This window comes from Chenopodium quinoa, unplaced genomic scaffold (genome assembly GCF_001683475.1).
Source record: "Chenopodium quinoa cultivar QQ74 unplaced genomic scaffold, ASM168347v1, whole genome shotgun sequence".
Classification (NCBI taxonomy): domain Eukaryota; kingdom Viridiplantae; phylum Streptophyta; class Magnoliopsida; order Caryophyllales; family Amaranthaceae; genus Chenopodium; species Chenopodium quinoa.
The window spans coordinates 6,235,140-6,262,626 of record NW_018744633.1 but is presented as its reverse complement, the minus strand read 5'-3'; the positions used below and the strand labels follow the sequence as shown (position 1 = coordinate 6,262,626).

Genomic DNA, 27,487 nt, shown 5'->3' with positions numbered 1-27,487 from the left:
TGCATCAATTAGATGGAGCAAAAAGATTAGCAAGGAAGGAAAGCATATTAATTGATACCTTTGTAGGCTTTGTTTCATTTAAAGTAAAAGTTAGATTTGTGGCACTTTTGTTTAAGGTTGTTAATTATTACTTTTAGTGAAAAGTATTCCTTTAAACACCATACTCTTTATTTAGATTTGTTGTGTTGTTAATATGATATATAGATGAGATATTATACTAAACTATTTCATGCTTGTGAAGTCACAATTACTAAAGAAAGTATTAAAATAAGATCATAATTCAACTATGAGTAGCAAAAATGCTAACATAAAGTATTTTGAAAGTATAAACATTATTGATTTTTACATGAATTTTGACATTGTTTTTCTTTGCAAACTTAGTTAATCAATAATATTATAGTATTGAACTACAAAGTATAATTACACTAATTATGTTAACACCAACCATAGCTGTCCGAGTTAAGAAACATGGATAAAGAACAATTCGAAATTAAAGTGTATTGATCTAATATCCTCCACGTCTCTACTCCATGCAAATATATATATACATCCATAAAATTGTAACAAAAACACAAAAAGAAACAATGTGAAAAAACTTTAGAGATGCAAACCTACAAAATTCATGAAAGCTACCCCCAAAATGTCGGATTTAAATGTCTAAAACACGCACACACAAAAATCAAGGAGATAACTACATTTACTTATTAGATATCCAACCCATTTCTAATAGATAATCCGAATATTTTTAGAATTGTTGAGTTGAATGACACTACCTTTATTAGATGTGAGAGTGATTTTGAGGATATGCCAAACTACTTTAAATTTGTAAATTTGAATACAAATTTCAATTCGATCAAAAAATAGGATATTCAAGCCAATATACAATTGAGATTATGCAGCCGAGTCAAAAATTAATAAGGGTGGGTATGGCATTTTTTCATGATATTATTAATTTTATGCTTCTGAATTTTTCGATTTGAATCAAATCAGGTTTTCGATTCAAACATTTGGATACCCATACGATCTAACCATACCTCATTGGATTACTTATAGTAATCGAATGTTATGTATAGATTATTCGATATAATAACGTTATCCGTTTTTAATACGAGTACTAACTTTCTCTCTCTTCCATCACATTTATGCCCAACTTCCATGCTCATACACTCACATTGGTTGTCCTCCAATTTTGTGGGCATTGATTTTCCTTTCCTTCCATTTCACATGTGAGCCCCTGTCAATTAAAAAAAAAATTTAAAATTAAACTACATCTCTTTGTTGGACAAGTGGTGAAAATGTGAAATACCACTAAATGTCCACACTCAACTAATGGTCATGAACCATTTCTCACCAAAAGTACTACTTTTCTTTTTTTAAGTTTTATTTATTTTTCTATATATTTATGCCCACCTTAAATAGGCAACTATTGGCTATGCCTATACAACTATACTCTTATAATCTTATGCATAACCTTAAATAATTTACCAAATAGATAGACCAATTATTTTTTTTTTACAAAGAAAACACTCTCTATCATTGAGAAAAAACCACTCCAACCAACAATAGAAAATTTCAACAACCCACATTATTAGGCTTTACAATTTTAGGCACATAGTCAAGCTACTCTCTTGCTATATGACTACACAAATTTTGGCAAACATCAATGAAATTGAACAAGATGAGTTAAATCACATCTTCCAAGGGCGGGAATAAAGCCATACAATTTGAAAAACTTATGTTAGTACAATTTTTTCATTTTTTTTATGAATAGATCCCACTTTCCCCAATTTTTCCTCAAAAAAACCTAGATTGGAAAGAAAAATAATTGCACCAATAAAAGTCTATTCTTTCTCTCTTTCACTCTCAGCTCAGCTTCACATGTTCTTATATCTTTTCCTTCATCATTGAAACCCCACAAAACTCAAAAATAATCAAAATATTACTGTAATTAATATAATTTCAGCAATCCCAAACTCCCTTCACACTCTGACATTCTTCAGATCTTCAATTTTTTAATTTTTTGGGATTTGAGATTTACCCTTTTTAATTCACTAATTAAATTACTGATTTAAGCTTCTGGGTGTCTTTGTTTTAACCAAAGATTCAATCTTTTTGATATTCTAATTAGTGGGTATATCACATTTCTGCTTTATTTCTCCAGATTTCATTGATATTTTTTAATTAATTTTTTTTGAATGATTTTTGTGGGTCATGATCTCATCATAATTAACTTTCTCTATCCTCCCATCCCTTTCTTCTCCTCTTCTGTTTGTCACTGTAGGAAGAGAGATACTTTTGTAGGTAACAATCAAACCCCCTTTCTTCTAAATTTAATTTTTGAAGTAATTTTAAAGTTTTGAAATTTTCAGAATTTTGTTATTTTTTGGCAAATTTATGTAATTTTTCAGATTTCTGTCATCTATCATTGGAGGTTAGAACAGCTGAGAATTGAATTCCAAGCAAAGTTTTTAAATTTTCAAAAAACAAAAAAAAGAAAATTCAATTTTTGGTCTGACAAATTTCATTGTCAAACATCAATAGTTTGTTGGCAAGCACCAACCTTTTATATTTGTTTTTTAAAAAACTATCTTATCTAGTATAGTACGGTGATCCTTAAATTTGCACATTCTGAAGATTCTGAAATATTGCCCATCTTTTCAGGGTTGTTCAAAATATTGAAATTTGCTGATTTTTGGGGCAAAAAAATTGAATTGTAATTTTTGAAGAAATTTTGAAGGGTGATGAGGTGAAGTGGGATCAAGGTGAATCAATTGATGGACCGCCGGAGTTGGCTATGGAGGAGGAAGTCGTCGGACAAGAGTCCGGGGGCCGAGACCGATAGCTCGGTATCAGGATCAGGATCACTATCATCTCCTTCTGAGAGGTTTTCAGATGAACATCAGGTTTGTAAATGATCACATTGTGTTCAAGTCAATTCAAATCTTGGTTAATAAAAGTATGTCAATTTCAATTAGATTTATTTAATGCTAGTTTGCTTTGATCACAATGTGTTCTGCATCAGTTTAATTCAAATCTAACATACTATTGTCATAAGGATGGATTTATCAATGTGTATTGAATGCAGTTTGCTCATTCTTGTGACATTAATGAAAGTATAACTCATTGAATTATATTTTAGTAGTTTGTTTTTTTTTTTTTTTTTTTTAAACTTAGTAATATTTAGCTTGGAGCTTGAAAGGGGATATAAGATGGGTATCACATTCTATTTCAGATTAGGTAATTTTGTGAACATTAAAGTTGAATAAGATTCCAAGTGAAAATGCATCTTTTACTAACTTATTATTTGCCACTTTGGATTTTTGCTGATAGCTAGTATCAAACTAAAACAAAGAATTTTGCATAGATTTCATGTTCTGCTCTCCAAAATTATATAGAATTCATGTATTGTTCGCCAAGCCTGACTTGGTGGGTGAGAATGATCATATTGGTGCTTTTGAAGTGTATCCATACAAAGCAAGAGTTATTACATTGACGAAGTTGTGAGGACTATTTAAGATGAGACTAATACACCAGTACTCTATGCAAGAGTTATTACATTGGCAAAGTTGTGAGGACTATCTAAGATGAGACTATTGGTTTTGAATCTGGTATTGGAATAGTTTTCTTATTGAAGGCATATCTAAATAAAAATATGTAATTATGGCAATAGTTTACCTCGATTGAATGGTGTATTATATGCCGTGTGTCTTATGAAACTTTCTACATTATTCAAGGAATCTCCAAATCAAAATACACAATCACCAGAAGTTACCTCGAAAGTTGCACCACCTGATGAAGATGCCAATGATGGAGTGAAAATTTTGACTGAGAAGCTATCTGCTGCTATTGCAACTATCACTGCAAAGGAGGAATTGGTGAAGCAGCATTCCAAAGTTGCAGAGGAAGCTGTTACAGGTATATATCATGTTCTTTCTCCCCAAAATATATGTGCAGTCACATTTTTGCTTCCTGTAGCTCAGTACTCATTACTGTCTTTCTGTTATTGCTGCGAAACTATTCTCTTATGCTCTTCTTTGTGAATATTAAGGTTCGGAGCTCATAGAGCTTATACACATAAGAAAATTTCCTCTATCTTAATCTGCTGATTTTGTATTTGATTGAATCTTAGGTTGGGAAAAGGCTGAAAATGAGGTAGTCACTTTAAAGCAGCAACTTGATATTGCAACAAAGAAAAACTCGTCATTTGAGGATAGGGTAGTCCACCTTGATGGGGCTCTCAAGGAGTGCCTGAGGCAGTTGCGACAAGTGCGAGAAGAGAAAAATGAGAAGGTTCAGGAAGCCATTTCTAAGAAATCACAGGATGCAGAGGCCAAGTCTGAGCTGGACATTGAGATGTCTGATCTTCTTGCACAACTTGAAACTGCAAATGCTAAGGTGGAAGCTGCTGCCTCTTTGGAGTCCGATCTTCGCCTCAAATTGGGTTCTGTAGAGACAGAAAATGCTTCTTTGCGCCAGGAACTTAATTCTCGATTAGAAGAGTTAAAAATAAGGACACTTGAGAGGGATTTAAGCACAAAAACAGCGGAAACAGCCAGTAAACAGCACTTAGAGAGCATAAAGAGAGTTGTTAAACTTGAGGCTGAATGCCGTAGGTTAAAAAACATGGCTCGTAAAGTAACTTCATTTAATGACTCTAAGTCATTCAATGACAGCCAATCAGATAGTGGAGAAAGGTTAAATGAATGTGAGTTGAGCCGTTCAGATTCATGGTCATCTGCTCTTAAAATTGAGAAAGGCCCCTTGAAATCCCACATGCCCCCTTCATCTGAAATTGGTCTCATGGATGATTTCCTAGAGATGGAGAAGCTAGCAGCATTGCCGGAAAGTGAAAAAAGAAGCCGCTCTCTTGGACCTGCAACCTCGAGAGACAAACATAGTACAAATGATAGCTCCCCACTTAAATCGGAACTTGATGCCATGGTAGGTAGAATAGCTGAACTTGTGGAGAAGATTGAGATTGTTGAATCAGAAAAGGTACATTTAGCTTCGGCATTATCTCAATGCCAGAATAAGTTGAAGATTTCAGACGCTCAGCTGAGCTCATGTCAGAATCAACTAAAGATATCACAAGCACAGCTAAGAGAAACGAATAAAAAATTAGGAATGTTGCAGGCTGAGTTAGATTTGGCAAATGAATTGAGACAGGCAATTGATCTAGAGCTCGATGATGCCAATGTAAGAAGGGAAGAGGCCGAGTCCCAGCATAGAGCGATTGAGGATGAGAGAGAAATGCTGCTGTCTAAAGTCAGGTTTCTGGAGGGTGAGATTGAAAAAGAGAGGGCATTATACGCAGACTCTTCAGAAAAGTGTCGGGCTTTGGAAGATGAACTTTCTAGGATGAAGCATGATTACGACAAATGGCAAAGCCAGTTAGCATCTATGAATGAATCAAAGGAGGCAGCTGAGCAAGAGCTTTTGAGCACAACAGTAATGAAAGAAGCAGCGGAATCACAACTTAAAGATGTAAATTCTGAGGCTAAATCCTTGCTTGCTAAGATTGGTTCCTTGGAGAAAGAGGCTGAAAAGGAGAGACAGTTGTCAGCAGAGTTTAGTGGTAAGTGTAAATTGTTAGAGAATGAGCTTTCAAGAATGAAACATGATGCTGAAAGCTGGCGAAGTCAATTAGCTTCAGCGAATGGATCAAAAGAAGCAGCTAATCGAGAGCTTCAGATGACAAATGCAAAGAAAGAAGAAGCAGAGTCACAACTTAAAACCATACTTGCCAAAGTTGGTACATTAGAGCATGAGGTGGAAAAAGAGAGAGCAATGTCTGCCGAGTTTGCTGCTAAGTGTAGGAAGTTAGAACACGAACTTACAAAAATGAAGTCTGAAGCTGGCTGTCAGCTTTCACCAATCTCAAAAGATGAGTTGGATAAACAGCAGGTCAGTTTACTTGGTCTAAATTTATTCGAGTTTTTGATCATATACTAGTAGATGATTTAGCAGCAGGCTTATAAAACTTTGTTTTCAGTGTTTGTGGCTTTGAATGGGTAGATACATGCAGCTAGAAGTCGTCAAGTTGATGCAATCATAAACCTTCACATAATTATTTCGAGTTTATTCCTTTGAGAACTTAAATAAGTTGTTCAATCAATCCATAAGATGATCTTAGAATCTTTTAGATGAAAAACATAAGCTGGTGGTGATTTAAATTTGTTATCTCTTAATTGATCATAAAACTTGCTAGTATTTTATGCAAGCGTAAACTATGCTGATGAATGGGATGATATACACAATCAAAGTACTAAAAACAGCTATATTACTTACGACTGTTAAATGTTGATATGTATGACAGGAAAAGGAGCTAGCTGTTGCTGCGAATAAAATGGCTGAGTGTCAGAAGACAATTGCATCACTTGGAAATCAACTGAAGTCCCTCGCAGCACTTGAAGATCTCTTCTTGGATTCAGAGAAGCTATTGGAGGTCTCTGAAAAAGAGTCACCGCTTCAAAATGATGTAAAACCAGATACATTATCTTCTGATACTGCTCTTAATACTTCAACATTGAGCAAAGAGGATGACGCGAAGTTAGCAAAAGATGATGCTAAAGCTGGCATGTCATTAGACAGGCGGGACAAACATGGGCTTGGGAAGTTTTTTTCACGAACCAAAAGCACGATTAAAAGCTAGGAATTCACAAGAGTGAATTTGAAGAGGCGAAATAACCTCTTAGGTAGTGTTGACTTCAAGCCAGTGCCACGGATTAGTACATCATTACATTGTGTACAGGCAATTTATATAAACTTTTGTAACTTTGTTGATCCACATTTATGATTGGCAAAGTATAAAGAAAGTTTTGTACATCTCTATATTATTTTGGCTAATTAGCACGCCCTGGTAATTATAATACAAGTCAAGTTTTGCAGATGCAGCAATTCAGTTAAAACGTTTTGTTTAAAATGTGTTAGTATTTGCAGAAAATGAAACTTCCTGCCTGTCTTCTCCCTCAGAACTTGTATTCGAGGTTCAAAGACGTTTATTATTACTACTACTTCTGTGTCTATATTACGTACTTAGTATGTAGTACCTATAATGTAGAGATCAAAAAATAAATACCAAAGAACCAAGCTTTGCTGTAGGTTGTAATAATAGGTAGAGATCAAAAAATAAATACCAAAAATTGGGGTGAGAGAGGCTCGAACTCTCGACCTCAGGATTACTCAGAAGCTATGAGACCTACGCGCTAGCCAACTGCGCCACCACCCCATTTGTTTTAATCTTTGTTACTAAACTATATGATTTTATTTACAAATTACCACAAATAACAAACACCTCAAAAAAAAAAAAAAAAAAAAAAAAAAACCACTTTCTATATCTTGCTAATAAAACAGCAATTCACAAATCACCACCCCTTTTTACTTTTTTTTTTAATGTATCCATGCTAACGTATGGGATATAGTATGTCGTTACGAAAAAAATTAGTATAAGCGGAAGTTACATAAATGAAAGTTATAGGTTTTTTTTTAAAAGGAAAGTTTTTTTTTTTTTTTTTTAAGAATAATTTGGGATGTGGAAGTTATCTAATATATAATTTAAGAGTAAGTTAATGAGGTTTCTCTAAAACCTCAATTCTCAATTCTCATGCACTTTTTTTTAATTAACTATCCTCCAAATAATTAGGGGTTTGTTAAACATCGCCCACAAATTACTACATAAAGCCCACAAAATTCACTTGGTTTGACAATATTGCCCTTGACCTAAAAAAAAAACACTCACACTCTCATCACTCACACTCTCATCGCTCATCTTCTTTCAACCTCTCTACAAAAAAAAAAAAAATTCAAACAACGGCAATGTTGAGGCGGCAAGGCAAGGAATTGGCGGCGGCGGCGGAGGGAAGGAGGTCCCAAGGAGGCAAGGTACAATTTGTAAAAAAAAAAAAAAAAAAAAAAAAGGAAAAACCGCCGTGACGGAGGTGGGGCGCCCTGGCTGGACGCCCAGCCAGCGGTGGTGGCGCCAGCTGCAGACGCCGCCACCAGTAGGCTGGCGCCTGGGCTGGACGCCATAGCCACGGTTGTGGCGTTTATTCAAGGCGCCGCAGCCGTGGCTATGGCGTCCAGCCCAGGCGCCAGCCCACTGGTGGCGGCGTCTGCAGCTGGCGCCACCACCGCTGGCTGGGCGTCCAGCCAAGGCGCCCCCCCCTTTTTTTTTCTTTTTTTTTTCTTTTTTTTTATATTTGTTTTTTTTTTTTTTTTGTGTAATATCTTTTTGAATTGTTTTTATATTTTGTTGTTTATTTTTATAAATTTTTTCAATTTTGTTGTATTTTTTCTATGTTTATAAATGTTTACAATTATTTGTTTGTTTTTTTTGTACATTTTTATTTTTATTTTCTATTTTGATTTGTTTTTAAATTTTTTTTGTGACTTTGATATTGTTTTTAGTTAGTTAATTTATTTTAAATTTTATTATTGATATTGTTTTTGGTTAGTTAATTTATTTTAATTGGGAATGAATTATTTATGTTTATATATATTCTTCTGTGTTGGTTTTATTTCCTTTCTAAGTGTATTTTTTATTCTATTATTTTTATTTAAGTGTTTTGTTAATTTCTTTATTATGTTAATTTGTTAGTATGTTTTTAGTTTATTTGATTTGGGTAGTGGTAGCTATTTTTCGTATAAATTTTTGTATGTTTATATATTTTAAAATTTTGTGTAGAATTCACTGGGTCGTCATGGTGCGGGGAAGAATGTAGAGCTTCTTAGTAGAAGCTATTCAGTGGAGAGGTCGGGGCATAGACATGTCAGATCCCGTGGTATTTCGGCCTCAGCTCGTAGAGAACGGATCCACCGTCGGGATGAGGATGACGATGACGATGATGATGCTGAGGAGGGTGACCAGGAGGAGGAGCAGGAGGAGGGCGCAGATGAGGATGAGGATGTGGACGATGGCAGTGGACCGTATGATGATTACGGTCCATTCAGTCAGAGGGTTGATGACATGTACGAGACACATATGGTGGAGGTGCGTAAGGGTAGGGGTGGTAGGTTTGTTAGTAGATCTGGCACATCATCTGCGTCCACTATATCTGGGGCAAGCAGGAAACGGTCGAGGGCCGGTAATGATTCTTGGGTTGTTAGAAGTGAGGTGCCCGGTGGGCCTGTTGACGGGAGTGTGATTCCTAGCTTTCTAGGACACATAGTTGCCCGTATTTGGGAGGACCAGGAGAGGCCTTCAGTTACGGGGTTGTTGAAATGTCATACCCGGGAAAAGACTTGTAGCTTTTTGCGTACATGGGCTGAGGCTTGGCCGGCGGAGAGCGAGATGTTCGAGCGACTGGAGGGCACTGGGGTGAATCACGTTCCTGCCACCATGCACGATAAGATTGACAGTACGCTGATCACGGCTTTCATTGAGCGATGGCAGCCGGATACAAACTCTTTCCACCTTCCGTTCGGTGAGATGACGATCATGTTACATGACGTCGAGGCCATTCTGGGGATTCGTGTTGAGGGTAAACGACTTTGTGCTGTGGCTGATGCGGATCAGGCAGATTTGCTGGCGGAGTTGTTGGCGGTGGACAGGGCTGCAATGTACACCGAGGCGCTAGGTGTTTGGGAACACGGAGGTGTGAAGATCGCATCCGTGTTGCAGCGGTGTTTGTACCCCAGTGCACGTAGGACGCACGACGCACAGCTGAGTGCTTATGTTTTTCTACTCCTCGGATGTACCTTGTTTCCGGATAAGAGCGGCGGAAACAAGCTCAGGCCACGCGACATAGTAGAGGCGTGTGACCCCGACAGTGTAGGCCAGTTTTCCTGGGGATCGGCTACGTTGGCGTATTTGTATCGCCAACTAGGATTTGCGAGTCGGGCTGACGCGGCAGGTATCACTGGGTGTCTGACTCTATTGCAGACCTGGATATACGAGTACTTTCCTGCATTGCGACCACATCGTGACCCGGTTCCTATTGATGAGGGGATGCCGCGTGCTTGTGCGTGGAGTCCGCGCTCGGAGAAGAAGTCCGTTGACCGCCTCCGATCGATACGGTTATTGCTGGACAGGTTGTCCCCCTTAGAGGTAACGTTTATAAATTGTTTCTACATTTTATTATTTGCACATATTATATTCATGTTATTAAATTTTAAAACTATGTGCAGGTGAACTGGATGCCTTTCGGCCCGAACCCTAGTGTTAGGGTACCCAGGACCCTGTACACGGGACTCATTCAGTATCGTGAGATCGTCGAGGCGTACATGCCCCAGCGTTGTCTTCGCCAGCTTGGATTTGTCCAAGTTGTCCCTCCTCCCCCGGCATGCCCGATGAAGGCGGTCTTCGCCAGCTTGGATTTTATTTATAGAGCACTTTAAATATTATCGTTTTAATTTATTAAATTGGACATTATGTTGTAAGTTTGTAACATTTTAGATTGTTCTTTTAGCTTCCAACTTAAACATATTATCATTGCTGTTTTTAAATTTTGATATAACCGTTCGTGGATCCGCGCAACTTACCCATGCAACATATAGAATGCAGTAAGCAATACAATATAAAAGATTAATGTTCTCATTAAAAGAGCAACGTACAAATAAGATTACATAGGAAGAATGTAAACATGAAAAACTAAAATGCAGCTAGGGTGTTCCATTCGTGGATCCGGTCATGATATAGCGCATCCCAACCCACTACGCTCGCTGTGCGAATGTTGTACCACCGAGGTATAATCGGTGGCACTGGAAAATCGGATGACATGTCTAGTCGGATGAAATGTCTGTATGACGACCCAAGAAACGCAATAGCTAGCTCTCTGACCGGTGTGGTGACAGTCTCACGCGACCGCCAAGGGAGAACCGTGGTACAAGGATAATAAGCTTGACTATGCACTCCCAGGCCGAAATGCATGACTGCGCATTTGTAAATGTTTGCAACGGCAAACAGATCTAGGGGCGCGTCAAAATAATGATTTTGGCCGCAAGGTCCACCTCCCCACCGGATAGGTTCATCAGAATCAAACCAGAACAGGTAACCACGTGATTGTGCCTGGTGTAGCAGCTGCTGTATAGGGTTCCTTCCCTCTGACCGTTCAAACCTGAGTTGCTGTCTGACGTTGTAGATGTGTCTTCGGTTTGGATGGTCTTCTGGAAATATCTCTAACACAGATGCTAATATTTTAGCAGGCTTGACTTGAGCATCACTCATTTCTTTCACAACTACTTTCGCAGCAGGACTTAAGCCGCTCAGCTGTCGATGACCCTCTTCATATACTATCATCTCATGGTTGTGATACCCCCATTTAGAGTAACCAATCACTTCCCAACCGTCACGACTCCGTAGTTGTCGAACCTTTACTCTAAACTCACACCCACAACCTTTCCGCTTTGTATCAAACCGAGTGGCTGTACGAAAATCTCTGTCTTCTCTTTTGCGATAATGGTCACATCTTAAAATGCGATCCATTCTACCATCCCGTTGAGATTTATGAGTTACCACTACCAAGCAAAATCCAGCTGCAATTGCAACCTGTTTTGCCCAATCAATCGCCTGTTGAGCTTCTTCGAATGGACCATCATGTCCAAATATCCCACTGTAATCATTTCCGTCTCCACCATAATCCTGCATCAATTATATATTACAATAAATACATTTAACGGATAATACATTTAATTTCTATATTTACACAGAATTAACACAAAAAAAAGCATAATTATGTATAATCAAACTTAATTTTTATAAAAACCCAATTCGAATTTTCAAACTAAATTTAAAAATATACCATTTAGAATTTTCAAACTTAATTTTAAAAAAACCTATTTCGAATTTTCAAAATTAATTTAAAAAAAACCCATTTCGAATTTTTTTAAAAAATCATTTTCGATTTTTTTTTAAAAAAATAAATAAATAAATAAAAAACAACAACAAAATCAAAAAAGAAAAAAAAAATTAATTTATAAGGGTGGCGTCTGCCAGGGCTGCCACATCCACTGGACTGGCGCCTGGCAGGGCCGCCTCAGCCAGTAGAGTGGCGCCTGGCCAGGACGTCAGTCCGGTGGTTTGGGCGTTTAGGCTGGACGCCACTCTGGTGGTTTTGGCGTCTGGCTTGGACGTCCAGGCTACGGTTTGGGCGTCCATCCTAGGCGGAAGAGCCACTTCGACGGTAAACCGTGAATTTTAACGGTGACTTACCTCGTTTTCCGTCGACGACGACGTACCTCCGGCGTCCCCCGCATCTCCGGCCTGCCCTCCGATCTCCCCCGGCGAGCCAGTACGGCTCCACATTTTTTAAACCGAGATTATTTCAATTTTAGAAAATGGGCATAATGGTCACACCAAGTCATATTTGTGGGCTTTATATGGTAATTTGCGGGCGATGTTTAGCGATTCACAATAATTAACTTCCACCTCTTCCACTATTACTCTTTTTATTATGTTTCCTAATAAATCTCCAAATAACTTCCACTTTACTCTTTTTATTATTTTTCCTAATAATAACACATATACTATTTATTTTAGTCAATATTTAGAAAAAAATATGTATCTTATACCTCAACTAATAATTTGGTTTCAAGAAACCCCAATATTACAAGAAATCTATATTATTAATGCACATTTTTTCCTAACTTTTCCGCTTAACACTTGAAAATCAATCTTAAAATTATGTGTAGTTCATTTAAAATACAAAATAAAAATTAAAATACAACCACCATAATATCCACTATTGTCCTTTAAAAATAACAATTGTTTCTCTTTTAAATTTTCTAAATCACTATATAATCACCTTTTTAATGATTCAATAATTATCAAAATCAAAATATCATGATTTCAATTTGGTTGGCCACACCATGTGACTGACTTACACCCACTAAACACTAACCAGGTACCCCCAATCGGAGTAATTTCTGACCGAATAATCCCTACCCGACCGAGTAATCCTTGACTAAGTAACTCTTGACCGAGTAACCCTCGAGTCCTTGGCTGAGTAACCCTTGACTGATCGAATATCCCCCGACCGATTAACCTCTGATTGACTGAGTAACTCCTAATTGGACTAAAAAATGTATACATCATGTTTTCTACCCATCCAAATAATTTTGGTTCTTTAATTTAATTTAATTAATTAATTAATTTATCTTTTTTTTTCAAGGAATTCCAATAATTATAAATATTTCACTTTGTGTTGTTTTCCTTCGCGTATAATATAATCCGTGCATTAACACGGGTATACACATTGACTGATATTTCTAAAAAATGTTCAATAACTACCTTATTATTAATCTAATAATCATCTAAAAAAAATATACAATATGTTTCAGTGTAGCTATTTGCAAAATATATAACGAAGTAACTCAAATAACACCGACATAATAACCCTTATAACACTAACACAGTTACCTCTATAACACTGAATAGATAACCCCTTTAAAACTAATAAAATAACTCCCCGTATTTGAATATAACTTTTGTTATTAGATTTTTTTGCAATATGATTCTATAAATATATATCCCGTGCATTGCACGGGTACACCCTAGTTTTCTTAAATATACGAGAGAGAGAGAGAGAGAGAGAGAGAGAGAGAGTTGAGAGTTGGGGATTTAGAGTGTTGCGATGAAGTTTTGTAAACACGACTCTTAAATTATATAAAAGATTATTGAATTGAGATAATTTCTAAAGACTTGCCTAATCGAGGATTTTTCATATATTCACAGTGTGATATAAACTACTTGTAGAAAATTAGAGTGTCCTTATTACAAAAATTTCAGGTAACATCCTTCATAACAATTAACTAGGACACTATGAGTCTATGATAACTAATTCTAGACAAAATGAATATCTAGTTCTTTGTTTGCTCGATGACCAATAAAGGTAGGACTCCGTCGTAGGAATGAGAAAATTTTGATACAAAAGCCACAATTTTCAGCATTAACATTACTTCTACAGAAATATCAAATTCACATCAGTTTTCGCTACAAATAATTTATATGGAAAAAGATAAAACAGCATTAGCCCATAAAACACACATTAGCAATCCCCCACTCTTCAAAGGAAAATAGCCAGACCAAGCAAATGCAACGCTCAGCATTAGCATTCGACATGTACACTTCAAATACAGCAGTAGGGGCAGCTTCTAGTAAAACACGGTGCAGTGCTAATCAAGGTTCAATTTCAATATGCAAATGACGTTCTCTTCATCATTCTCAAAAACTCCTCAACATTGACCTCGCCATCACCTGTATGATTCAGAGGCCACTATATGGTTAGAAAATAAGCACTCTTTTTTTAACACCAGAAATAAGGAAAGTAATCACATTGAATTTAGCTCAGTGTGTTTTTAGCTAACCTACATATATAAATATATTAAGTTGTCTAAATTGAGCATTTTTAACTTCCTGGATCAAAGTAAAGACTATAGAATTGATGATCTTTTAACTTCCTTCTAAAGGATGGCTAGTACAAGATGCTCAACAGCAGAGTTTAGTTTTAAATTACACATCATTACGGGTATTTAAAGAACTTTAACACACAATTTCTGATTCTGAAGAGCTCAATCATATAGAGATGGGAAGTATCAAGTATAAAGGAGGAAGCTTACGGTCTCGGTCTGCTTCTTCAACCATATCTTGGATATCCTTCACAGTGAAGTTTTCACCCAATTCCTTTGCAACACGTTGAATATCTTCAGGAGAAATCTTTCCCTACACCACCAACCATGGTCTAAATATCTCCCTTATGAGTTATGACTGAAAAAATAACAATAAATGAAGAATAGCTAAACTTTACATTGTTGTCTTGGTCGATTATACGGAACGCTTTCATTAATTCTTCCTTAGTGTCTCTTTCTCCCATTTTAGCAGTCATCATGTGACAAAATTCATCAAAATCGATGGCACCACTTCCATCCTTATCAACATCCGCAATCATTTGATTGATTTGCTGAAATAAGACAAAAGGTCAAGCCCAGCTCATAACAGAAACCCTAACCCCTACAACCAATTGCCCTTCCCATATTTGATTGCAAACCAGAGGAAAGTTTTGTAAACATATATCTACAAAAGGATGCCTTAAAAGACAATAAAAAGTCATTTTCTGGTGGGGGGGGGGGGATGTGTGGAAACTACGAGAGATGCCAGATATACTGTAGTTTGTTGATGGTATCATTGAATAAGCACAGAGAAAAGATACATTTTCAAGTGCCAAAATTATCATACATGAGAACGCTGTCTTTAAATTAGACATTAGCATGGAACATGACATTAATGAACCATATGCCTCATGTTAAAATACTTTATCTTCGTTTCCAGTTGTAAATTCATAAACGCTATTCTAAGTTGACTTGTTTGCTAATTCTTGAATGAATTCTCATTTCAAATTTATTTGTGAGTATATAGACACATAACTTCCTCTTCACTATCTCTCACCTGTATTATTTCATATCTACGAATATGTGGTTCAAGATAATTAAGGTGCCTAGGTAAATAATGATGTGTTAGGTAAGGAGTCTATAACCTTGTTCGAGTGTATGTGTCCACATGGGTAATTGAGATAAAATGAAGATTGCAAAGAACATAAATCATCTTAGTGCAAGCATTCAGAAGAAATGATACAATCATAATCAATGCATAACCAAAAATTACAGATTAATACCTCTTCAGTCATCTCAAAACCCAGAGCCCTGCAACCACACAGTTTTAAATCAGGTAATTGAAAAGTAGAAAATTAATACCTCTGGGTTTACAAAGAACAATACCTCATAGCAACATTCAACTCCTTAGCATCAATATTCCCTATAAAATTTAAATGGAACAAATCAGGTGAGAGTGAAATAGATGCATTACCATACAAAACTTAAAAACACTAGATAGGTTCAAAACCTGAGCCATCAGTGTCAAACAGATCAAAAGCTTCCTTAATCTCTTGCCTCTTTTGTTGAGTGAGACCATGATGACGCCCACGTGGCTTGTCTTTCCTCACTGTTCTAGCACTTGACTAATAATATGATTACCAGATCCAGAAAATCAAAGTCAACAAACTTCACTAAAACAAAAAATTCCCAAAAAAAAAAAAAAAAAAAAAAAAAAACCACATCATGGCATCAGCATCAGACAAATTATTTCACTACTTGGAGTACACCATAGTAACTCAATTCCTACCCAAACCGTTTCTCATAATAAAGACAGACAAACATAGGTATCAATTCTTACATACTGACAACTAATCAGAATAAATACCGATACAACCATGGAGAAAGCATATACCGAATAGAAACTCATCAGAATACTATAGAAGTTTATTAACTACCAAAAACTATCCACTTAAGGGTTACAAATACCCGAGCCCTCCCTCATACAAAAAAGGGAACATTGATAGAGGGAACTTCTCAGTTTAAAGTAAAACTTAGTTGGTTCTAAGTTGTTCCTAGTTGGTACACATGTAATACCAAAAATAATTCTATTAATACCATAAAATAAAATAAGCATTCTTAGTTAGCAACAAAAATAAGTATTTTGGTACAAAATGCTTACAAAGTAAGAACACTATCGTACCATCTGCATTTTACTATAAACTGAGAATATTGGATGCAAAACTGATAACAAAGTCAGAAACAGCAGAATTAACAAGCAATGAAAAATGGAGAATCTTTATGCCTTCTAATTTTCATCAAATCATCACATGATCCAAAACAATAATTCTTTCATGTAAAATCTCAATGAGCTCAATTCAAGATATACCCTTAAGAAAATCAATTGATCTAAAACGCACCAATGACCCGAAAATTCACAATCCTTCAGCTTTGGAAAAAATGGAAGAAATTATGGTGACTTATCAAGTTCATTGTTGTCTTTCGGGATAATGGAACAAATATCTTCTTCAGCTCGGCCCTCCATTAATTGGTGCATAGGTGGGAGTCTATTTCGAAACATTAGGGGCAATTTATTGTTCATATTGGGACTAACAAGCCTATATTATAAACACATAAGTTCATAGCACAGAATAACTCCCAATTTCCATAAAACTTATTCAAACTCCATCATACACTATTCATTCTAACCTGCAATTGATTTATCCAGAGATCAAACCTCTACCCAATAAAAAAGATTCTAAATTTCCTCAATCCATCATCAAATAAAGCCCCAAATCAAAATCCCAGTATATTTAACATCAAAAGAGCTCAATTATCTTCCAATTTGGTGGCTAATCATGCTTTAATCATCTGGGTATTTATCCCAAATCCCTAATTATACTCAAACAAAAAACTAAATTCAAGAACCATGATTTCTTCAATCCCAGACCCTAAAGTCTCAATTTTTATTTATTCTAAATTTGTGGGAAATTAAATTAAATTATACTATTAAATTAAAATGAAAACATGTTGGTTTGAATTTCATAGAAATCTTACTCATCAAATAGACTAATTACACAGGGTATGATGATAAAAATAAGCCAAAAAAGGGAAATTGAAGAAGAAAAAAAAAAAAAAGGGAAGAAATTTAACAACGATTAATTCATATAAAAAGGGGAAAAAAAGGAGACGCACCATTGTGATGAAATTGCTAAGAGATCTTGTGAGAGAGTGAGTAGAATGGAAGAAAGATTGATTGTAACTTTGTAAGCAGTCTTTTCTTGACGTTTCTCACTTTCTTGACAAAAGATTATGAATTCGAAAGAAGGGAGTTGTGGAATTATAAAGTTTTTACTTTTTTTTTTTTTTTTGGTTGGACATGTAAGAATGTACGAGTAACTATGTAAATTCTAGTTTTTTGTTCACTTGGTGAGGGAATTTTGGAGTATAAATTTAAAGGTTTCTTGATGTTTAAAATATTGAATCATGATAAAAGAATGATTTTGTCAGAATTAAATTTAGAATGACTTGAATTTAAATTAATTCATATAAACAAGTTGACACAATCACACAAATACAAATAAAAACTATTCAAATGTGATATAACTTGTAAGTCGTATAAATAGGATTTTTGTTAAAAGATGTTTGACAAAAAAGAAATACTACGTATTTGAGCACAAAAAAATAAAAATGTTTGAATAGGTGGGTTGGGGAAGGATTGAATAAGAAGTTCAAGTTACAATATAGCTATCAACTGACCATTTGTTCCATAATACCAAAATATATCAATAAATCTTTATCAAATTAGATAACATAACTAGTAACACACATCTAACATGAACATGATTTGACCGATGTTCTAACATTTTTCTTCATGACAATAAAATATTTTCAAGTGATACTTCGTATATGTTGCAATATAGAATCAATTATGAGATTCACTCTTGTTTTTTTGTACAATTCAAGGTAAAAACTATAATTTAAGTTATAATTTATTTTTATAAAGTGAGTTTTTTTTTATGTTCAAAACAAAACCACTACTTGAAGTAGAGATTGTTATGAGTCATTGAAGATCAAGCCAAATTCTGCATACTCCTACTTTGTATACTCTTTGTTTCTTTAATGTTATCAATTGCACCATGATTATATTTTAGAGGACTTCAGGTACAATAGTGCCTTTGTCTCGAGTTTAAAATATCATAGGGGAAAAGGGTAAGTTCACATGAATTAGTTGTTGATAGATATAAAGTATATGCTATATATTGTAAGCAAAATAAAATTTCTTTAAGCAAAAAGAAGATTATCTTACAATAAAACTGCTTTTGAACATTGCAACTCCAATCTACTATGTTTGGAGTAGCCGAGTTGGATTACCCCCTTAAATTATGATTGTGATTTGCTAGATAAACAATGTGTCAATAGCACAATATAGACCTTATAAATCTAAAATACTTGTGGCTCCTTGAGACATTTAGGCACAAATACTCGTGAACATGACAAACAAGTGAATATATTACGGGGTAATGTTTTAGGTTCAAGTTCTACCATACTCATATATTTATTACGGAGTAACTGTAAATCATTGTAGCTGTATTTTTTATCAACCGTCGAGTGTTACAAAATAAAATCATGATTCATGACTTCCAACTTTCATTATGTTGGGCACAGTAGATCTGGAGATTGTTCAAAGCATAACATAAATAATGCAAGCCAAACAGATTGTATTAAATTGAACATATTACAGTTTCACCTATAATCACTAAACAAATAAGCTCAATCATATTTTAACAGTAATTAAATACGGAGTATAGCCTTGCGATACAGTTTGTCTTTTCATCTCTGACGTGCGGCAGTATATCTGGAGATCAGACATTCAGACACCCCTTTAATATATACCAAATCTAATTTACATTGCTCTCCATAATGGTCAGTTCTGATCATATTGATTTGAACAGATCATAGAAAACTGCTGGCTTCTTGTAGTCTAAAATGCACAAAACCTGATGAAACAAATAAAGTTAGTATACATCAGAAACAGCGGGAAGCTAATACAATTTTTCATCATTTAAACAAGTACAGCAGCAAGTTGTCACATTCCCAAGTTGAAATACATATGATAAATTCCAAGCATAACCCCATCTAAATGCAGAGGTCGAGAGAAAATGGTAAGGATTATAAAGGTGTTTCAGTAAAATAATGGTCATAACTTTCTTATGAAAGGGTAGAGACGACACTGTGACGATTACTTCATGACAAGGGAGAATGTCTATTTGATTGACACTAGCATTTCGAGAAAATATAACAGTTTGTTAAAGAAGCTTCTTAGAAACAGGAAGGTTTACCTGGACTGCAGATGCTATGTGAATTAATGTTGCTTCAGCCCATGGTTTTCCGATAAATTGCAGGCCAATAGGCAATCCTTCTGCATCATATCCAATCTAGAACAGTAATTGAAAATTGTTAGCTAAGACTGAAAGGATTGACCACAGTTTCACTTTCAAGCAGTGAATGTAAAAGGGTAAAAAACAAAATAAAAATTATACTCACCGGTACAGTAACTGCAGGAAGGCCAAGAAAATTTCCTGCTATTTGATAGCGTACCAGTGCAGCTGGAAAAAACAAAGTATATTGAAGATGACTTATTTACGTTCATTACAAAGTATGCCTGAGGATCTAAAGCTTCAAACACTTGGAAGATACAGAAGTGCTTTAACATATGTACCTCCATTTATGTAATCAAGTTCACCGGTTTTTAAAGCATCATCCTTGATCAGGTAAGCAGTAACACTGGCATAACATTGGGACACATTACTGTAGCTGATGGTACTATATAAACTAACTTCTAAAAAAGAAATAAATTGTTTTGACATATGAGGTAGCAAACCATTAATGATCACAGATAGAAAAAGGTACTCAATTTGGCATTAGACACATCTGTGACCAAGGCCCAAAACATTAATGAGAGAGTAGGATGCATAGCAAAACAATACCCAGTTGTCGGAGTAACAATAACATCTGCTTTTGAAAATATTTTGTTATGTAAAAGCATCTGTCGGTGCCTGCAGACAAATGACAGAAGATAAGTTACACCGAGTCGACACTAATCCCCTCCCCCCACAACCTCTTCCCCCCAAAGAAAAAGAAACCTACTGCATATGTTCAAGCATAAAAAGATTTAAAGCATAGAATTAGGGAAACCACAAGTGAGGAGTATTTGGATTGCAACAACAAAACAAAATTAGTAGATATAGTTCATGTGCTTTGTGTTCAGAAATCACTTCATTGGCAGGAGCAGGAGTACAGAAGAATGTAAATTTAACATGTACAAGACACATTTATTCTTCATCTGTGAACAGGTAATCCCACCACATTTGTTCAGACCATTTATAGACATTAAGCCAAATGCACAAGAATCACCTGATTTTTTGAGATTTAATATACTCCATGCCATTGAAGGCACCATAAATAGAAAGTGCCACTCGTACATCCCATCCAATTTCCGAGGAGTTCCTACTACATTACAAAAGGAGCTAGTGAGCCAAGCATATTAATCTGAAGAACACTTGACAAAAAAAAAGGTGCTGGCATGGCATAACTTACAGTTTCTGCCGAAGATGGTCAAGTGCAGCAGTACACTCAGAACCAATTGTTGTATAGTGTGCTAGTCGCATTGTTTCTATATCTGGTATTGTCACCTCTACAGTCTAGGAAAATAAAGGAAACTTAATTTAACAGGACCATATTGAAAATTTTCAACCCATTCCATTCTTTCCTACTAAAATTCTTGAATTCGTGGTGGGTCTTTGTTATATAAAGGTCTCCAGCATACAAAAGTAACCACTAGGTTATATATAGCATATCATTCACAGAATGGCAGGGAATGAATCCATTACCTCCCATCCATAACATTTTCGAAGTTTATCAAGAGCGTGGGAGCAACAAAGCTTGATATCAGAGTGACAGCCATCGAACCACTATGCCAGGAGAATTAAACAAAGAAGTTAAAGAATCATTAGAATGGTTGACTGTGAAAGGATTCTACAGAAAAATTTATTTGATGTGTAGCACATAGAAGGTCAGATGAACTACAAACCTTTCCATATCTCGCCATTTTGATATCACCAATTGATGTCTTTGGTCTCAGCAGAGGCAATTTCACTTTAGGCTGGTAAGATCACAACATCACGTCTACAATCAACATATAATCCATACTATTGTGCATCAACAAGTGCTCAAAGGACAAAAATGGCAATACCAATACCAATATACAGCATTTTACATTGTTATTTGAGAGAAAGAAATGAAGATTAGAGGGGTAACTTTTCTCTATCAAGCAACAGATCGACTTGATAAGCTTAGAATAAAAGGCAACTTTCACTGTCAAACAAGGTTAGCATCAGCCTCTTTCTAAGTTTCTATTAGAAATTTTACGGGACAATTCTTATAAGAAGAAGATCAAACCTAGATAAAGGAAAAATATACATTGCAGATTGCGTTTCTAGAAAGTGAGCAAAAGGAGCAGAAAACACTAATACTGAAGTAAAACCACTGAGCCATTTTGTGTTATTTGAGGGCCTTCCACTAAAACTAACATAATGCTATTATGTCATTAGGAAAACATATTATATTCTTAGGTTAGGTAAACTATTGATCAAATTCTTCTCACATACAACCATAAATTCAAAATAAACTATGTGTGGGGATGCAATGGGTGTGTTGGTTGCTTTTTTTTTTTTTTTTTTTTGTTTTTGTTTTTTGTTCACACTTACATGTGCAGCTTAGAAGGTAAAAAGAAAATCCCTGTAGCAGTTAGTGTTAATGGATATTATCTAGGTTAATGGTTGGAGAGGAATGCCAAAATACAATGCTATACAAACTCTTAATAATAGTTTTGTGGAGCAGGCTTGTATATTTAGCATCCCTTGGAGCTTGAAGTGGTGGAGCCATTTAATGGTGGCTAAGTTTTTCCCTTTTTTTTTGGTTAAAAAGTTTATCCTTTCTTGGTGAAGCATGATTGTCATACTCTTATATTGACAATCTCCTACAAAGCAATTCTAGTCCTTCACTGATTTCTCTTCCTCTTCAAAAATTTCATGGCGAAAAAACTTTATGCTGGATTGTGTATTACACTGAAGTGTGAAATGTATTCTTGTAACTTATACTTATCTTATGAGTTAAAGCAACATTACCGCCAAAAATGTAGGCTGCTCTGAGAGGAGTTGACCACTAATAGCTGCATAACTGAAATCAAAGCCCATGATTATTAGCGATATTAGCCCATATGAAGAGATTAAGTACTTGAGAACGTAGCAAAGGAATGCTTACGTTATTAAAGCATCTTCAACTGTACCAGATAGAATTCCAACCATCCCAACTGTCCAGTTAAGAGGAAGTACGCTATAAACAAAATAAGAATAAATGACTCATTTTGGACCTCATATTGTCAAGAAAAAACAAAATAATACAGCAAAAGAATGACAAAGATAAATCCTTTTTTTCCCCTGATGATGATGAATTTCAGGAACATAGTACTCACCCTGTATGAGGTACACGTCCAAAAGTTGGCTTGAAACCAACAACGCCACAGAGAGCTGCAGGCATACGGACTGAGCCTGCATTTAAATGTTGCCAAGTATTCAGTACTTGTCAATTTAAGTACAAGAGCATTTAATGTGATGCATCAATATGATATTATATTTACCGCCGCCATCAACACCAAGTGCAACAGGACATAATCCTGCAGAAACAACGGCAGCAGAGCCACTAGAAGATCCACCAGCTATCCGACTGGTGTTGTAAGGATTTCGAGTTACCCTACAGTAATCAAGGAAGAGGGAAAAAAAAAGAAACTCGATTATAAAATATTTATTGTAAAATAAGTTTTCTCTGAAGAACTGCATCAAACTAACAGTATTCTACACAGCCCCTTTTTTCCTACACAGTTTTCCTTGATCTTTGGATATATATAGAGAGAATATATATGTGATTATAGATGAGATGAGGAAAGGCAAACTACCCGTAGTGGGGATTTATTCCACTTGTCCCAGCACCAAGCTCATGCATGTTGGTTTTCCCAACAAGTAACGCACCACATGATCTCAGACGCTCAACACAACAAGCATCATTTTCGCAGGATCTAAACTTGTGCAACCATTTTGTACCTCCTAAAAGAGATAACAAAAAAATGTAGAGTATTTTCCACAAACTATAATCACAAGAATGTCGTTATGTTTTAGTAAAGGAACTTAGAAACTATGGAAATAAGCATACCTGTAGTTGGATAAGGGTTGCAGTCTATTTCATCTTTGATGGCTATTGGCACTCCATCCAGCACAGAGAGTGGTTCTCCTGCAAGACGTTTTGACCATGAGGAGAACAAGTGAGGCACATAGTTATATACTTCATATTACAAAAACGGGAAGAAAAAAATGCTACTGATCAGGTTAAAGGAAAATCAAAAGATCCGTTGATTGATCTGGACTGATGTGAGGACACTGAACTAACGGTAGCACATACACACTCAAGCAGTTCATTCATTGTCATCAGTACAGTTGCTCAAAGGATTACAGGAAATATGATTTTTAGTATTGTGGGAATATGTGAAAATAAAGAACTACTTTATCTCATAACTCTAGTACCTTTATTATGACGAAGAGTAGACTCAGCAGCTTGCTCCAAAATATTTTTGGCATCACAACTAATAAAAAACGACATATTGCATTTAGTATTAGATGATTGTCCGACAGCTCTAATAAATCGCTCGGCCACCTGCAAACAAACTAAAAGAAGCACTTCAATCACTTGTTCCCTTGAAATGTGACACACATCCAAAAACAGACACATTTCTGATTGGTAGACGAAAGTAAAAGATGGTACGCATACACATGAATGAATACATATTATAACTAGCTAGAAAGGATAAGAATTAAAATAAGGTACTTTAACATTGAAAGGGGAAGTACACCTCCCAATCCTCCCAAACTTAAAAATAAAAAAGAAAAAAAAAATTAAAATAAGGAAGAAATGCAATGAAATTTCACACATATAAGGTTACAGCTAAAGAAATGACATATAAGTACTCCATAAATATTAACAGCAAAGTTATACCATGCTCGGAGTCAGCACTCCAGATCTGTAGGCTTCTGAGTAGTCCATTATTGTCCAGCGTCGAAACCAAGGATTTGTACCACTTGAAATACTTCCTGAAGAAGAAGGCAGGCATTCTAGCACCTCTTGTACTCTTTCACATGGATTACTGTTAGATTTGATGCATTGCACTTCTTGCTCTGGGGGATCTGCAGATGATTACTCAAATATGTTTTTATACTGCATATAAATTCATATCTAAAGGAGTTGATTTACTGAATTGATTGAAAAATATGAAAGCAGGAAAGTAGAATTATTTCCAGAGCACGGTCAAATGAGCTCTATAGTTAATAGTAACACATAAATGAAGTGTTCCTGAGCAGGGTAATACCTTCAGAAGGATGTAATGGGACATATACAGGTGACTCTTCCAACTCAGCATATGAAACAAGCTGCAGAACTTATATTAGTAAGAAACAAATTATCACATTAAAGGTTTTTCTCATCTACATAAATGTATTTGAAGACATATTGTTTTAAGAAGCTTTTTACAGCTATTATCATCTTTTTTGCTATGCCTATTGGTATATAATAGCATTATCAAACAAGAAGTGGCCAAAGTTTTAAGTACCTTATGAATCAAATTGTCTTTCTTGAGGAAATACAGCAACATCATTCCAACTATCCTGCACTCCAGAATCCAAACAAAGAGTTTGACCAGAATTCCTGCCATACGTGGAGCTGAACCCAACAAGTAAGGAAAATTTAGTGATGACTACAATTAATGACCGCTTAATCTTTACTGTTATCAACATGTTACTTCTCATGAATTCTCAACCCAGAATGCAAGATTCAGGAATCAGTTACATGCTTATATTTATCTCTTTCATTGTCACAAAACTTTGTGAACAAAAAATCTGACAAACTTGATAAACCCAGCCCAAAATGCCCAAACAAACATAAAATCGATGTTGACACGGACAAAAAATACTCCTAATTAAGATCAACCAAAACCAAAACCATATTCGAGCCTTTTTACAACTACTCATTTTTTAGAATTCATTTTATAAAAGCAAAACAATTAAAAGAAACAAACAAAAACATAATCAATATACCAGGAGGGATTTATGAAACCACAAGAGCCATTTGATACCGAGGGTTAACGTATAAACATCATCACTATCACGTCGTAGATCAACCTCATCAATGGCTAGTAAGATACACCCTCACACCCTAAATCTCATATCGCTTTTACCATTCTTTGAGCATGCTTGGATTGGGAATAATGTATTGATGAGGAAATAGAAGAATTTTGAGGAGATTGAAGGTGGATGAAGGTTAAGGGAGATGAGTTGATGTAGTGATCATGTGAGGGAGAAATCCGGGATTATGTTCATTCTGGAGGTAATACTTACTATCTCAATAAAGTAATGTATTACTCCCAAAACAAGGGTAATATCTTCCATCCTTCCTCCCTGCATCATAACTGCATCACCCCGGCCTTCTACTTCTATCAAAACTAACTTCATCTTCATTCTCTTTACTTTAAGTTTTTATTTCCATTGTCCCTCAATCCGAGTATGCCCTTCCATTTACAAATAGAATAATCACCCTAATCCTTAAATTTGATTAATTAATCAAAGGATTCTAAGTCATTATCTTTTTACCATAGCTAATTTTTTTCACAATTATCCTTACCATATACTAAATAATCTTGCTTACTTTCCCATAATATTCATTGACACTCAAGTTTTCTTTTACTCATGCTTATTATAAACAATTAACATCACATAAATAATTACTAGTAATTAAAGTTTAGGGGCTAAACCCAATTAGCATTATGCAAATACTCCATCTATACCATTCAACTAAATCCCAAAATTGATATCAACCAAAGAATATCATATCAACCAATAAATGTCACATAATCAAAAAAATAAAAGAACAAACATATCATCAAACACCTGGTGGGCATTAACAAAACAAGAACAATTAAACAAACCTTTAACAATGGGACTAATATAAACTTCATCACTTTCAGGACCAAGATCAACCTCATCAACAGGCTTATAAATCACACTTTCACTCCTAAAAAATCCCATCTTTTTTGATAATATTGTTCAACAAAAAACAGAGGATTCAAAGAATGTGATATAGCTCCCCAATACCCATCAAACTCAGGAGTCATTCTCAATATATAAAAGTAGAGGAGAGAGAAAAAGGGTGGAAAATTGTACTTGAGAAAAGTATATTGTAGTTGATGAGGATGAAAATGATCATACTTTAATGGGTAATATTCGTACATCATGAAAGTTGGAAAGGTTTTAAGGTTGAGATTTTGGGGAGAAATAGTTACTGAGGAGAAAGGTGATTCGCGGGTTTTTTTTTTGAGTTGAGTGGACTATTCTTAGTATTTGACTATTAGCTATTCCATGATTTCCATCCATCTAGAATTGGATAGAGTTTTTTTTGGCGTGGAGAGAGCTACAAGGCCGGGTGATGAGAATCAATCTCAAAATCGAGTTTTCTTTAGTCGGGAAAGGAGGTCTACCAATTTAGCTATATCTCACTCTCAGAGTCTCAGTTGGTTCGAATTTTATGTGGTAATCAAGAATGAAGATGTGAGATCAAATCAAGTTTACAAAATCACCTTTTCTGTTTATTTCTAGATTTCTATATTTTACAAAAAAAAAAATAGTTACTCGACTTATAGGTCCTTATCAAGTTTTTTTATTTTTATTTTTAATATCCTAATTTCGTGTGGATTGCTTAGGTGATCCACTAAGAGACGCTGTCTTAGAGGTATTTTTGTAATTTTAAGAAGAGTGGTAGTAATTATTTATGGGATTTCGAGGGAAAAATAGTGGAATTTTGGAATTTTATCCTTACTTTTACAAAATTGCATTATCATCCATATGTAAGTTTTCAATAGGTTGTGCAATTGATATTCGATGTTTTGGATGTTTTTTTTGTGAAATGAAGATGAGAAATGAAGGTTGAAAGTAATAAATAGGAAAACTTGTCAAAAATTATAGACTTTTAGCATGTTATACATACTTAACCTGATAAATAGGTTATTTTATTAAAGGCAAATGCCCCC

General features: G+C 35.3%; 3 protein-coding genes and 1 non-coding gene across 6 annotated transcripts; 1 reads left to right on the top strand and 3 right to left on the bottom strand.

The window, feature by feature from the left end:
* Positions 1–1,793: 1,793 nt before the first annotated feature.
* On the top strand, positions 1,794–6,971 carry LOC110701320 (filament-like plant protein 3). Of its 2 annotated transcripts, none has more exons than XM_021878958.1 (5): positions 1,794–2,301; positions 2,662–2,903; positions 3,735–3,915; positions 4,130–5,904; positions 6,317–6,971. In XM_021878958.1, the coding sequence occupies exons 2-5, from the start codon at positions 2,775–2,777 to the stop codon at positions 6,650–6,652; spliced, it is 2,421 nt and encodes an 806-aa protein (XP_021734650.1). In that variant the 5' UTR covers positions 1,794–2,301; positions 2,662–2,774; the 3' UTR covers positions 6,653–6,971. The 2 variants fall into 2 exon arrangements, with proteins under 2 accessions (XP_021734650.1, XP_021734651.1); XM_021878959.1 differs by lacking the exon at positions 1,794–2,301 and adding an exon at positions 2,339–2,431.
* A 172-nt stretch (positions 6,972–7,143) lies between these two features.
* Positions 7,144–7,228, bottom strand: TRNAM-CAU. Its single transcript is given in 2 exon segments — positions 7,144–7,179; positions 7,191–7,228. It is a non-coding gene; the product is annotated as a tRNA-Met (tRNA).
* Positions 7,229–13,814: 6,586 nt separating this feature from the next.
* Positions 13,815–17,644, bottom strand: LOC110701319 (caltractin-like). The gene is made up of 7 exons (XM_021878957.1): positions 17,497–17,644; positions 15,833–15,947; positions 15,709–15,745; positions 15,606–15,633; positions 14,742–14,894; positions 14,554–14,656; positions 13,815–14,191 (listed from the first exon to the last, which is right to left on the bottom strand). Exons 1-7 carry the CDS (start codon positions 17,497–17,499, stop codon positions 14,127–14,129), a joined length of 504 nt encoding a protein of 167 aa, XP_021734649.1. The 5' UTR covers positions 17,500–17,644; the 3' UTR covers positions 13,815–14,126.
* Positions 17,645–18,858: 1,214 nt separating this feature from the next.
* LOC110701318 (fatty acid amide hydrolase-like) lies at positions 18,859–26,665 on the bottom strand. 2 transcript variants are annotated; one of them, XM_021878955.1, is made up of 20 exons: positions 26,390–26,665; positions 25,019–25,128; positions 24,779–24,839; positions 24,409–24,596; positions 23,940–24,069; positions 23,572–23,649; positions 23,318–23,465; positions 23,003–23,115; positions 22,838–22,913; positions 22,627–22,698; positions 22,491–22,542; positions 21,395–21,466; positions 21,195–21,275; positions 20,902–21,005; positions 20,719–20,814; positions 20,292–20,360; positions 20,024–20,088; positions 19,849–19,910; positions 19,644–19,739; positions 18,859–19,301 (listed from the first exon to the last, which is right to left on the bottom strand). In XM_021878955.1, the coding sequence occupies exons 1-20, from the start codon at positions 26,487–26,489 to the stop codon at positions 19,239–19,241; spliced, it is 1,836 nt and encodes a 611-aa protein (XP_021734647.1). In that variant the 5' UTR covers positions 26,490–26,665; the 3' UTR covers positions 18,859–19,238. The 2 variants fall into 2 exon arrangements, with proteins under 2 accessions (XP_021734647.1, XP_021734648.1); XM_021878956.1 differs by lacking the exon at positions 26,390–26,665 and having other exon boundaries at positions 23,940–24,080; positions 24,779–24,847; positions 25,019–25,115.
* Between the last annotated feature and the right edge of the window lie 822 nt (positions 26,666–27,487).